Source organism: Hipposideros armiger, unplaced genomic scaffold (genome assembly GCF_001890085.2).
Source record: "Hipposideros armiger isolate ML-2016 unplaced genomic scaffold, ASM189008v1 scaffold_304, whole genome shotgun sequence".
Taxonomy (NCBI): domain Eukaryota; kingdom Metazoa; phylum Chordata; class Mammalia; order Chiroptera; family Hipposideridae; genus Hipposideros; species Hipposideros armiger.
In genome coordinates this window covers 758,245-771,582 of record NW_017731654.1, presented here as the reverse complement: position 1 = coordinate 771,582, position 13,338 = coordinate 758,245, and the positions used below count along the sequence as shown (strand labels likewise).

Below are 13,338 nucleotides of genomic sequence, written 5' to 3'. Positions count from 1 at the left end.
TCATTACAACATCCACACCTCACACAGAGGGAGCATGGAATGATTCTCACTTATTAGTGGCTTTTGGATGAGTCTTGGCAACTGGGACACCTGGTGTAGGTGTGGGGGATGAATCTCGTCATGGGGCTCAGTCTTTTTGACAGCGCTGCTGGTTTGTGGCTGTGTCAGTTATCGCTGTCCCAGGGATGTCTCCTCCTGAGTCTGAATCCCCAGGGAGCCCTCCCTGAGCTGGCCACAGGGGTTGTGACTGCAGGGAAGGCAGAGGTCAGCCTGGATCGTCTGCAGTGGCCTTGGTGGGGGGTGTCTGAGAATCCTTCACTGTGGCTGTCAGGTAGTCCCAGCCTTCATCCTGTAGTTGCACAGACAGCCTGGCAGCCTGCTGCCACGGGCTCATGCTTGTTATTTAGAACCAGACCTGAGAAAGTCTAGGGGGCCATTTGGGGGGGACCGGTTGGGGGACAGAGGAGAGAGAGAGAGCCTTGGACAGGGGGTTGGGAGACCTGGGTCTCTCCCACTGATTAGCTGTGCAGCCTCAGCTCGGGCCTGCGGCCCGCGGCCTGTCCTGCCTGTGCGTGGAGACCCTGGGAGCTCTGACATTGTAGTGGTCTCTGGTTTTCTGTGGCTGCCTCTTTGTTTCCTGGTTTCCTTGGTCTGCGCGTCTTTCTGGTCTACCCTGTTCACGCTGCTCCACAGCACAGCAAACATTGACAGGATGCTTCCAGCACATCTGACATCCCGCTGGGTGCGGGTCTCAGGGAACTTATCATCTGCTCCTTGAACCTCACTCCTGTTCCTTCATCCAAAGCTAATGGTACCAATGTCCACGAACTCAAGCTAGAAACGTGGGGCCCTACTAGACTTATCCATCTCTGTCACCTTCCAGAGCCAGGTCAGACCCCTGAGAGTATCCACTCTACCCCCAGCAGAGCTCTCAAGACTTCACCCCTCTCTGTCCCCCATCCCTCCTCTAGTTGAGGCCACCATCTTCTCTCTCCCAGACTGGCCTACCCTCCCTGTGCTGTCCTCCCTGCCTCCAGTCTCTCCCGCTCCAGTCCTTCCCCCAGATTGTCAGACAGACCTCTACGGAAGGCACATTTGTCCTCGTGGTCCCGGATGGCCTCCTGTGATTTCTCTCCAGTAAAGGATGAGCCTTGCCTCTGTGAAACCCACCTGCCCACGGCCCTACCAGCTTTCCCTCTGCCTGTCCATACTGGCTTCTAGGAGTGTAGAGACTCTAACTAAGCACAGTTTTCTCATAAGCTGATTGGGCAGCTGGAGCATTCTCTTCATCCCTGTGAAGGGGATCCAACCAGCCTCCTCCACAGCAGACGGTAGGAAGAACTTGGGGTCCCAGAGCGATGCCTCCCTTGGGACCCCACTCTGTGGGCCTCTGCCCTCTCTGCTCCATTCACCAATGCCTGGATCAGGGAGCAGGGCTCTCCCCTCCCTGCTGGGACTAGCCATCATCTTGGAAGAGGCTAAGAGCAGAGCTCTTGGCTCAGCAGCGCAGTAACGCCTTCCTCCGCCCACCAGGTCCATCTCCAAGGAGAAGCCCGACTCTCTCACGAGACCCGTGGCTGCCTCACTCTCTCCCTTCTCATCTCAGCAGCTCCGCAGGGTGCAGGGTGTTGTTCAGGCCCTTCTCCTTGATCTTCCTGATGACCTGGGAGCTGGGAAGGGCTACAGTCATTACAAGCATGTCACAATTACAAGCAAGCCTGTCACAAAATGGAGTAAATAATCTTCTGAGGAAGGTGTTGAAGTCCAGCGTCCTCACTCCATCTCCAGAGCTTGGTCCCATGTCTGTTCTGAACTCCCATTTCCTGCAATTTTTCCTTTCCACAGTCACCCCAGGTACCTGGGGGAGGTGCCCCATTGTCCCATGTCATGCAGATTTCCCCTCAGAGCCAGCGCCACTCCACCCTCAGACACCTCGGGGTCCAGGATGCACATAGGGCAGTAGGAGTTGGAGGGGCTTCTTCTATCTCATCCCACCTGGTGTGGGGAGACTGCAGGGCAGGAGGACTTACTGCTGGGCACTGTTAGTCAGACCCAGCTAGTATAGAGTACGTGACCTGACGCATGTGACCCACACTCGTGGTGGTCAGATGGCTTTCCCAGGGCCAGTGCCTGGCATCAGATGTGGGGCTGCCCTAGGTGAGGGGAGGGTCTGCTCAGTAGAGTGGGGTTCTCAGTGGCACTCTGAGCTCTCTCTTGTCCCCAGATCAAGACCAGACAATGCTCCAGGCTGAGTCCCAGTCCCAGTTCCAGACTGACCCTTGATTTCCAACCCCCCTCTCCGCCCCGAGTTACTACCTTAGCCACAATGGAGCCCTGATTTGTCCCAGGCTGTGTCCTGACTCCAGCCCCTGGTTCTGGACTGAGCTTGGCTCCTTGACCACATTAACTGTCAGACAAACCTGTATAGTTGTCCCAAAGGGACAGAGAGAGAAGGTGGCGGCACTCAGCATCACCCAACCCCTTGTGGGGGTGTGGTTTCACTTCATGTCCCACCGCCTGGGGTCAGTGACTGGAGCTCTGAAGGCCCAACCACCAAGGGGCTTCCTCTGTGTCCCCTCAGCCCTGCAGCCTCCGCAGCAGCCTCACACACGCATGGTCCACGAAGCCCCCTGCCCACAGCTGGCCTCCCCACTCCTCTGCCTGGTAACTGGTATCTTTTCCTGGCCTGTGTGGGCAGCTTGCTGAGCACAGCTGCAGACGGGCTATATTTAGCCCGCTTTAATGAGCTCAGGGTGGCAGACGTCCGCCTAGGGAGCACTTTTCTTGCGTGTGTGCGTATGTCTGGGCTTGGCATGGTCTGTTCTAGTGCGTGTGTGCCTGTGCATTTGTGTGTGTGCATTAGCGTGTAGGTCGATGCGTCGGTGCATTCATTTACACGAGAATGAGTGTGTGTCTATGTGAGTCTATTTGTGTAGGGTCTGTGCTCTGCTGGGGACGTGTACAGCTTCTGACACTTATAGGGGTGCAAAATGGGAACAAATTATTTGTTCATTCATCCATTTGTTTGAAAAGTATTTAACGAGTATCTTTTATATACCAGCACTTTGATAGCCTCTGGGGACAAAAATGGAGCAGAAACAAATCCAATCCCAGCCTTTAAGAATCTTACAGTCTGGGGGATGGAGGAGGGGAAGATAGAAATCAACAAACCTCGAAACCAAACATATAAGGATTAGTCCCAGGAAAGGGGGCCATGGTGCTTTGGGGAAGAGGAGAGTAAGACTGAAAAGCCCCCAGGAGGAAGGACACTGAGGTTTCTGTAGGAAATATCTGCGCACAGGCGGTGAAAACTGGCTGAGCTCAGAGAGGGAGGGGTGAGTGGTGGGGGAGGTGGGCAGAGGGAGAGGCCTGTGGGCAGACCACACGGGGCCTTGGTCAGGATGTGGGAAGCCAGAGGAAAGCATGGTGTGGGGTGACGTGGTAAGATATTTGTAGGCGCCAGTGCATGATTCAGTCAGGGCCCCTGCAGGAAAAGGAAGGCTCATGTTAACGGTATAAAAAGACTATTCACAGAGATAAGGAAACCCACCAGGCCCAGAGCAATGCCCTGGGCCTTCCCATCCCCGGAGGTAGCTGTGTGGCGAGCCCCCCACCCCGCAGGGGCTGTAGGACCAGCCTCTGGTGACCTGGCAGGGAGGGGGCCTCACTCTCCCCAGTTCTCCGGGCACCTTCCATCCACTGGCCAAACCCAGTGGGAAGAAAGGGAGCCTCCACCTCAGGCCCTCGCTGGGTGGGGAGAGCAGAGGGTAGATCAAGGGGCCAGGGAGACCCTACTGCACAGCCCACTGACGTACGCGTGAAAGAACAGCCCTTGCCTCTATTTTTGCAGAAGGCAATTTGTAATTTTGACTCTGCATACCCATCTAGTGAGAGACCTCGTCTGTGATTCCAGGGGCTTCTCCTTCCCCCAGTCTCCTGCTGTTGCCCCAAAGCTCCCGGGTGTCTCCCCCAGCACCTGGTGTGTTTGGTGTGTTTGTGCCTCATGTATGTGCACACGCGTGTGTGTGTAGGGAGCTCTCTGTCTACACTAGTGAGCCAGGCCCCAACCTGGTGGTCCCTTCTGTCCTGGTCTGAGTCTCTTGGGCCACAGGGTGTCCAGGCTTCCTGAAGGTGTTCCCCATCCTCCTGGAGTTGGGAGGGTACCCCAACTTGGGAGGGCACCCAGCATTGGTCTCTGTCCTCCTCTCAGCCTGGAGTGGAGGTGGGGATCTCTTATCAGCCTGAGAGGATCTTTGTTACCTCAAATCCTTTTCTCCTGGGAACAAAGGTGTTTTTGGAAACAAAAGCCAGGAAGCTGTGCCCCAAACCTCCCCAGAGGCAAAGAAGCCAGAGCTGGGAAAAAACCGGAATTAGTATCTCAGAAAAAAAACAGCGTGCTACCTGTGCATTGAAAAAATCTGATTTTTAATCTGCCTTTTGAGTAGGTAACACACATACATGGTATAAAATTCTACAGGAACAAAAGGTGATGAGAATGCCTCCTTCTCTCATCCTCCTCACTTAGCCCCTCTCCCCGGATGCAATGATTATTGCGATTTTCTTATAGACCATTCCAGAGATATTCTCTGCATATATGGACATCTCCAACTCATTCATCTATATTTTTATATATATCCCACACAGATGGGGAGCATACGGTGCATTCCATTCTGCACCTTGCTTTCTCAAGTAATAATGTATCGGGATTATGTGACTATCTCAATACATGTTGCGGTGCATCCTTTGCAATGGTGTGTCACATTTCATGGCAGCATAATTTGTTTAACCAGTCCCCTATTGGCAGGCACACAGGTTGCTTTCTGTCTTTTGTCTATATTATAAATAGTGTGGCAGCTTAGCATTGTACCTGTGTTGTTTTGCACATGGACTTGGACTTGCTGGGTTAAGGGCATTTGGTATTTTGAATGACATCCTCAAATTGCCGGCTGCAGAGGTTGCCTTGGTTTTCACTTTCACCAGCAATGAATGAAGAAGAGCTGTTTTCCCTCAGCCTGGGCAGCATGGTGTTAATAATTGCTAGTCTGAGAGGTGGAAAAAAGGGTGTTTTAGAGTAATTTCAATGAGCATTCCTCAAATTTAGGGTTCTAAGGTTGAGCACCGTTTCATATGTTTAACAGCCATTCTCAGTTCTTTTTCTGGAACTCACATTTATTTCGAGGGGATTACTGGGGTGGGAGGGAATGTGTGGGTCAGAGTGAACTGTTGTATTTTTTTGTTTTGGGGCCAATTTCCAAGCAGAGCCAGGGGGGCTTGACAGGGGTTCCTTAGGGGGTAGGTTGAAAGTTCCAAACAGGATTCCTGCTCCTAATGACAGCCTCTCTCCCCTTTGTCCTCCCTGCCAGGGGTCACTCTGCAGGGCGGGCAGTCTTGTGGAGACCTTTGAAAGAGTGACAAGAACACCCCTTTCTTAACACATTGTTTTTGAGGGGTGATACTGCAGGAAGATAAAAGAGCCCTGGCCTGGTGACCTGATTCAAATCCCTCCCCCTTCATTTACATACAGAGCTAGATAAGACACTTAACCTCTCTGAGCCTCCGTTTTCTCATCTGTAAAATGGGGGAGAGCACCCTGATCTCTCAGGATGAATGTGAAGATTGCCTGAGACTTTGGATGACGACTAGAAACTTAAGACAATTCTTAGGAGGGCTGCGTTCATTACAGGAGACTCACCAGGATAGGGGATGCCAAGGCCTTCTAGCATCACTGTGTAGAGTCGTAAGAAGATTTTCCTGTGGTTGTATGTCTGGAATCTTCACTGGGCTTGATTCAAGAAGGTGACACTCTCCATATGAGCTGAGTTTCAAGAGGAGTTGCTAGTCCCTTGCTCACTGGGGGTGGCCGACACCCAGACCCTAGCAAGGCTCAGGCCTTAGTCCGGGCTAGCATCTCTGTGAGCGGGCTAATTGGCCCATGGAGATTTTGGCCTCATTAGCCTGATGAATCCAGGCTGACTTGATTGGGTTCTGACACTGAAAGGATTAAGGTGTCACTGGAGGGGCCTCAGCCTCTAGATCCCCAAGCCTGGTTGAAAATTCCTGCCCTAGCATCCCTGCTAAGTGGCCACTTACATAAGTCGCTTGTGTAACCTGGTGAAGGAGAACTCCCTGCCTGCAGGCCAGCATGGGCCATTCCTGAACTGCTGTAAACATTTCCTAAGTGTGCTGAAACTTGTAACTCTCTAGAAGCCGCCCTAATCCCGTTCATTCCTGCTCTGGTCTTTGCTCCTCTGACCCAAACACAGCTCTGCAGGGGTTTGCAGGCAGCCCCATAGAGCCTGCGCTTCTCCAGGCTGGGCCCTAGTCCACAGCTTTCCTGCCAAGTTATTGGTTTCCACACATGCCCTCAAGGTGGCCTGAGCTGCAGGGCACAGCAGGGTTGTCCCCTCCTTATTCTGAGCTGAGGTCTCTAGTGCATGCAGCCTCAGAGGCTGACAGGTACCTCTGGCAGTCCCATCACCCTGGCTCAGGCTTTGCAGCCATTGGTCGTGTGCCTGGGCTTGGTCCTGTGCCTGGGCTTGGTCATGTGCCTGGGCTTGGTCACATGACCTCGGTCTTTGTCATGTGGCTTGGCCTTGATCATGTGACCCTAGGTGCTTCCTTGAAGTCACATGCTGTATCTGATTCATCTTGGTGTTTTTAGCACTGACACAAATTTGGGCAAGAATAAATTGAGTAGAAATTGGCAAGTGATGTGGAGTTTTGTTTTTGTTTTTTTTTTAAACCCAAACGCAGGATCATAATTCACTCATCGTGTTTCACATGCATTTGTTCCTTACACAAGGTTTTCTTTTCCTTTTTACATTCCCTCATTAGCCTGTCAGCTCGGAGAGGGCGGGACAACGTCGCACTGCTTTATTTTGTTTGTGGTGTTTGCATTTAGTGAAGTAGGAGATTGTTGGCTTGTTTAAAATGTTCTTATCGTAAACATGACACATGCTTGTTTTATCTATTTGATAGATACATTCATAAATAGTTTTAAACTGAAAGAAATATGGGCTTACTAGAGAAAAGTTGGAAAATGGACAAAAGTAAATAGTAGAAAAAAAATCGCCTAGTCTCCTACCACTTAGAGAAAACCACTTATGAACATTTTGGTGCGTTTCCTTTGAAAACGCACCAAAATGGCCTCTGGTCCCTGCCTCACCCACCTCTCCACCTCGATTGTTGTTTTTCACAAGGCTGGGGCATCGTGGCGGAGGGTGGCCTGGAGTTTGGCTGGCAGACATGATGATGGCTTTTTGGCTGTGTTCTGTGGAGCCCTGAGGCGCAGGAGTGGGGTGGAATAAGGAAGTGGGGCTCTGGGCCCCCCAACCTGCTTCAGCCAGAGCTGGTCCATTTTCATCTGTTTTGAAAATTGGGCTCCTAAGAAAAATTTCATGGGGAAAAAAAAGATTTCCCTGGTTTTTAAAAGGTTTTAAAACCATCAAACGAAGGCCCATTCCTTCCCCTGCACCATGCTGTCCCCTCCACATCCTGCTATCCAGCAGAGCCCCGAAGCGTGGTGCCAGGCTTCTCACGCTGCTGCGATTCATTAACCCACACCCCCTGAGGGGCTGTGAGAGCTGTGGATTCCCAACATACTCATGGTTTGTCATCCTGCCGGTGTCTTCTTCCTCCCCAGAGGCCCTTGGCGTTCCCTCAAGTTCCCAGGCCAGTGACCCTACTCAACAAGCATTGAGGTAGGGTTGGCAAGACACATTTCAAACCAACCTATCAGAGCTCTAGGGGCCACTGCTTCCTTTGCTAAGGGCTCCCTAAACACATGATTATTAATTTGCACCAGGACTTGCTTGGGAACTGATACCAAGCTCCCTGGTTGGAACCAACCACTTTGAAAATCCAGGTGACGTTTGCCACCTTCAGTTTCCTGGTTCATCTTCCTTTCTCCATAGTCCTTCAAAGTGACTTTCCAGTCACGCCTGCAGTTCCCATCAGGGTCCTAGGGATGAATTCTGCTGGGCACAGAGGTTTGAAATCACGCAGGGCACTGACTCCTCATGACTGGACTCAGGGAATCTCCGACTGCCTGAGTCTTAAGAGGGAATATAGGCCACCTCCCTCATTCTGTGGTGGTGTGGAGAGGGCGTCAAAGGTCACCCTCTGACTAGGGCATTCATTTTGCATCACATGACTCTTTCCATGGCCTGTCTCCTCCTGTGTGTGTGTGTGTGTGTGTGTGTGTGTGTGTGTGTGTGTGTGTGTGTGTGTTTTCCCCATGTGGTCTTACCTGGGGGCTCTGAGCCCCCTGCTTGCTGAATGAGGCTCTAGATCTTCCCAGATCTTCCCAGGTATATCTTCTGCAGCCCACATCAGAGCAAGATCGCAAAGCCACCGGGTTCATCCACAAAATGTGTGTGCTTATGCTCGTGCGTGCTCTTCCACATGATCACAGAGGACTAGGGACTTTTGTGGATGCTTCTCAGGACACGCCCCACGGTCTCAAGCTGGGCCAGCTCTGCTCAGTTGATCCCAGGGGTGACTATTGGAGACGGGGGCCACTGCAGAGGCTGATAAGATGGAGGGTGAAACTGAGTGGTCAGCTTTAGCCAGATGGCATCCCAGCAGCCACCCTTCACGGGTCCCAGCAGCTGGTGGCAAGAGAGGTGGAGACAGTTGGACTCCTCAGCCAAGCCAGGTGACTTGTTTAGAGTACCGGGTGCATGGGTGATGACTTTGGCTTTTGTCTCAAGAGCAGTCAGTAATTAGAAGGGATGATCACGATTTGTGCCTTTCCAAGGTGGTGATTAAGCAAAAACAGCCTCCATTCTTCAGCTGGGAGGAGGAATCATGGTGAGCTGGGTGGGCCACAGGACCCGGTGCCAGGACTGGCAGGAGTGCTGGGAGCAGGCACTGCGGTAGCTGGCCTGCCTCAAAGCTTATTACAAAGCATTGTCACAAAAGCAGCTGTGGGCTCCCGCCATTCCACATCTGGGCAGGGCAGGCACCCAGCCTGAACAGGGCCATACAGACAGAGCCGAACAGGAAATGGGCCCCTGACATGTGGCTCCCCAGCACTCAGGACCCATGCCAGCAGTTCTTATCATCAGAGGCTCTGGGGACGCCCCTAGATGTGGAGCCTTAAAGCCCATGGCGGGCTGTTCTAGGATTCCCAGAGGTTTCCTCATACGGTTTCCTTGGGGACTTTTAAGAAATGTGCTTTCCAGTGGATGATGCTCCCCTGAACCCGATTTCTCCAGGGTTTTGGCAACGTAGAGCTGTCTCACAGACTGTGTACACCCTGGATCTTTACTTGTAATAAGTTTTCATAAAGATGCCATGCTAAGTCCTGACACCCTGTTCTCAGGGTGCCCACCGTCTAATGGGAAAGTAGACAAGTACCCTCACAGCAAGAAGCCAGGCCCAGCTCAGCATGCTGGGGGGTTAACCATCTCTGCTGAAGTGGGTCTGAGAGGGCTTTCCAGAGGTGGTGACAGTTGAGCAGGGTTTTGAAGGACATGTGGGAATTTGCCGACCTGCAAAGGGAGGAAAAGCTTATCAGGCAGAGGGCTCAGGACGAGCAAGGGCATGGAGGAGTGAAAGGGTTACGTCTTGTGGGTGAGTCACAGCCAGTGGCCTCAGTTACTGTGGTGGGAATCCCTGGTTCTTGGGAGAGCAGAGCCTTTATGGGCAAGGAACAGGCAGGGGGGTGTCAAGGCTGCCTTTCCACTTTTCTAAGACCAGAGATAGTGGGGTAACTTCAACTGGGGTAACTCTGGTCTTATCAGTCTACTCTCCAGGAGCCAGAATCTACATCTGGCAGGCTAGGTCTCCCCTCTTCCCTGTCCCAGAACAAAGCATCTTAGGCTTTTGTGCATTGAAAGGAAGCAAGTCCACCCCAAACAGCACAAGAGGCCGGGCTCTCCCTCTTCGCTGGCGAGGGGGCGAGAGATGCTGAGGACAAGCCTGCCAGCCTCCCACCCCACCGAGCCAGGAACTGTCTCAGCATCATTTGCAGCCAGGATATAGCACTTGTCCACCGATTCGATGCCCAGAACATCATGTGGGCGACCGGCAGATCAAGGGTGTGGGTGCGCCTCAGCCTGTGTAATCAGTGAGGGTGCAGGACGCAACCCCCACCTAACGGAGGGCATGGTGCCCAGGAGATGACAGGACCCTCATGTCTTCTTGCGACTTATTTATAGCCTTGCTATGGTAATTTGTGGCAATCACAGTATTTAATCCTGTAATCACACTGCACACAGGCTCCTCGGGGCAAGCAGGCACCCAGCCCAGCGAGGCTGGGGAGCCTGCCAGGGCTCAGAGAGGGACTTGGGGACAGGGCAGGAGAGTGTGGAGGCAGCGTTGTCCCTATCAGCCTCCAGCTCAATCTTGTCAGCTGTGGCCCTGGCTCTGTGCCCTCTGATGCACCCTGGGTGATAACAACTAACACTTACGTAGTGCTTACTGTGTTCCATGAGCCATGCTAAGCCATATATATATATATGAACTCATTTATCCTCATCACCATTTTAAGAGGTAGCTACTATTATTATCCCCATATTCCAGATGAGGAAACTGAGGCACGTGTCACACAGCAGGTAAGAGCCACGATTTGAATTCAGGCGTTCTGGCTCCAAAGTCTCTGGCTTCCACTGGCTCCCTCCCAGCCCCAGAAGTCAGGGGCCTCCCCATGGCATCAGCCCTGCCTGCTCCTGGTTTCTGTGTCTACCTGCCCTGGAGCACACACGAAGCCGCACGCACAAAGCCACACTCCGCTTCCCCCCGACATTCTTTCCTGCTAGCGAATGGTTCCCCCCCGGCAGACCTGGACCTCAGTGTTCAAGGTACCACTTGTCAATTTGTGCTCCCGTTTCTTTTCCTGCAGAGTGGGGGTTATTGTGTCTACCTCGCCAGGAAGCTGTGGAGGTCAGAAGAATGGGGGAGCAGTTTGTCAAGCATCGTTTTCTGTTGAATGTGGGGCACTCTTAGCTGGGTTCACGTGCCAGCCCCCTCGGTCTTCTTAGTGGTGTGGCCTGTGGGCAAGTGACTGAGGTTGTCTGAGCCTCAGTTTGCTCATCTGTGAAATGGAGCTAATACCAAGAGGACCCAAACTCAGAGGTTACTTGTGGGGACTAGATGAGATGACACCTGTACAGCATATAGTGCCTGGGACATAAGTAACCAGGAAAACTGAGCCATCTACTGTTGTCTTTTATGCTGATCCTGTCCTAATGGCAGGGCACAGGTCTCTTTTAGCCAAGCCCAGGGCAAGGTCTATAGGATGTTAGAAATAAGGCAGAAGAGTCGGGCCACTGGAAGGAGTGTTAGGAAGTGCTGGGCAGAGCCAGGCTTCAGAACACGTTTTTCCTCTTCCTCCTCCAAACCAAAGCCCTCCATCACTTAGGAAGTGATTTCCTGTCTGTGTGGGCAACAGCTCGAAGCTCATAAAGCAGTTACCCTTACACCAGGGTTGTGTCTGTGAGGACAGAATATTTCAGAATTGCACTTCCCTCCTGAGAAAAGCTTCTTATTTGGAATTCTTTGCAGATGCACTCTGCCCTGGGGCCAGTAGAGGCTGAGGAGAGGTTGATACAGACACACGTTGGCCAGGGTCCCCACCCACATCTACAGCAGGGCTGCCCACAAAGCCCCTGAAGGACTCTCCCCAAATGCACCCCCTAGCAGGTTGCAGCAGGTTCCTGGCACAGGGATGAAGGAGTGTGAAGAAGGAAAGGGCCATCTTGGCTTAGAACTGGCTGCTGCGATGAGTTTCCCGTCTCCCATCCAAGTACTACCCAGGCCCAACCCTGCTTAGCTTTCGAGATCAGACAAGCTCGGGTGCGGTCAGGGTGGTATGGCTGTAGCTGAGTTCCCTGTCATTGAAGGCAAATGAGTGCTTCACAGGCTAGCTGTGAGGGTCAGCCACACAGAGAAAATAGCATCCTTCTCATGGGGAGAAAGAAGAGGCGATGTCAGCTTGATGGAAGGAAGGGTTTCTCAGGGGAGCAGCATCATTGGGTGGGCAGGGAGGGGGCCGTTCAGTGTCTTTGAGGTCTCTCTGCACCTGAGAGTCCAAAGCAGTGACATTCAGGAATGTAGGTGTTAGATTGGGGGCTCACGAACTTTTCTGTAAAGGGCCAGATCGTCAATATTTTAAGCTTTGTGGGCTGGAAGGTCTCTGTGGAATATAAACAGCCACAGACAATATGTAAGCCAATGGCATGGCCATGTTCCAATAAAACTTGATCTACAGAACAGGTGGCACACCAGATTTGGTCCGTGGCTGTAGTTTACCGATCCCTGTGTTAGAGGAATGAGAGCTCAGGGAGGGCTGGGTGCCAAGAAGCGCTTCCTGGAGGTGGAGGAGTGGAGTCCAGGCAGCTGAGAGAAGCAAGGAGAGCATTTCTGGAAGCGGGTCACTTCACCACAGAGCTCATGGGTGGTGGGTGATAAGGAGTGTGGTCCCAAATGCTGGCCTTCCCTCTTTGAGGGTTCACCTTCCCCTGGACAGGGGTCCCACAGTTTAAGGCCTTGCTATCTCTCTGATAGCTTCAAACATATTGAAAAAACATTAAAAAAAAATCCAGCAACTGTAGTTGTTTTCAGCGGGATGCTTGGCCCAAATTTCTCTTCATTACTGGGAATGGAAGCCCTCAGACAAAACTCACATTGTTGTTGTTCTTGGTGAAGAAAAATAGGATAGTTCCTCTCTAGGACACCCCTCCTGGCCTCAGGGCCAGCAGCTGTGATGGCCTCACCCTGCTGGTCTTCCTTTTCTTTAGGAGAGAAAGGGTTTCATGTTGTGTTGATTTCAGAGGCAGGGGACTGACTCCCTAGCTCTGGACCTATCATTCCGCTCACCTGCAAGCCCATGCCTCCTGCCAGCTGAGCTCTCTCCTCTGTTCCCCCCCACAGGAGAACTGTACCGGGTTTCCTTGAGAAGACAGAAGTTCCCAGCCCAGGGGAGCATTGAGATCCACGAAGACAATGAGGTGGGCTGGGTTTCTGAGGATGTCTGGGCCCACCTCTGTAGTCAAGATTCCAGGAAGGTTTCTGGGCCGATAGACAGACTGCCTTGTTTCCATTCAGCGCTTCATCTGACTTTCTGTGTGACCCCAGGCAGCTCCCTGTCCTTCTCTGTGCTTCCAGCTCCCACATGAACAAGAAGTGCCTCTTGGGACCCTTCCTGCCCTGACAGTGAGGGTCTTAGCCTCCTGGCAGCCTGTGCCCCTCATTCTGAATAAACAGGAGGTCCCATCACATGAGGGGCTGGAGAGCTCCCTGACTTGGAGCTGAGACAGGCTGGACATGCTTCTCTGGCCACAACCCTGTGTGTGTGTGTGTGTGTGTGTGTGTGTGTGTGTGTGTGTGTGTGTG

The 13,338-nt window shown here is 52.4% G+C and overlaps 1 protein-coding gene across 1 annotated transcript in view; it reads left to right on the top strand.

The window, feature by feature from the left end:
- The window catches only part of PITPNM3 (PITPNM family member 3), an 89,155-nt gene that overhangs the window by 45,490 nt on the left and 30,327 nt on the right, over nt 1–13,338 (top strand). Inside the window, exon 5 of the mRNA XM_019659812.1 lies at nt 12,877–13,070. Coding sequence (XP_019515357.1) covers nt 12,877–13,070 — 194 coding nt within the window. The remainder of the gene's footprint in view (nt 1–12,876; nt 13,071–13,338) is intronic.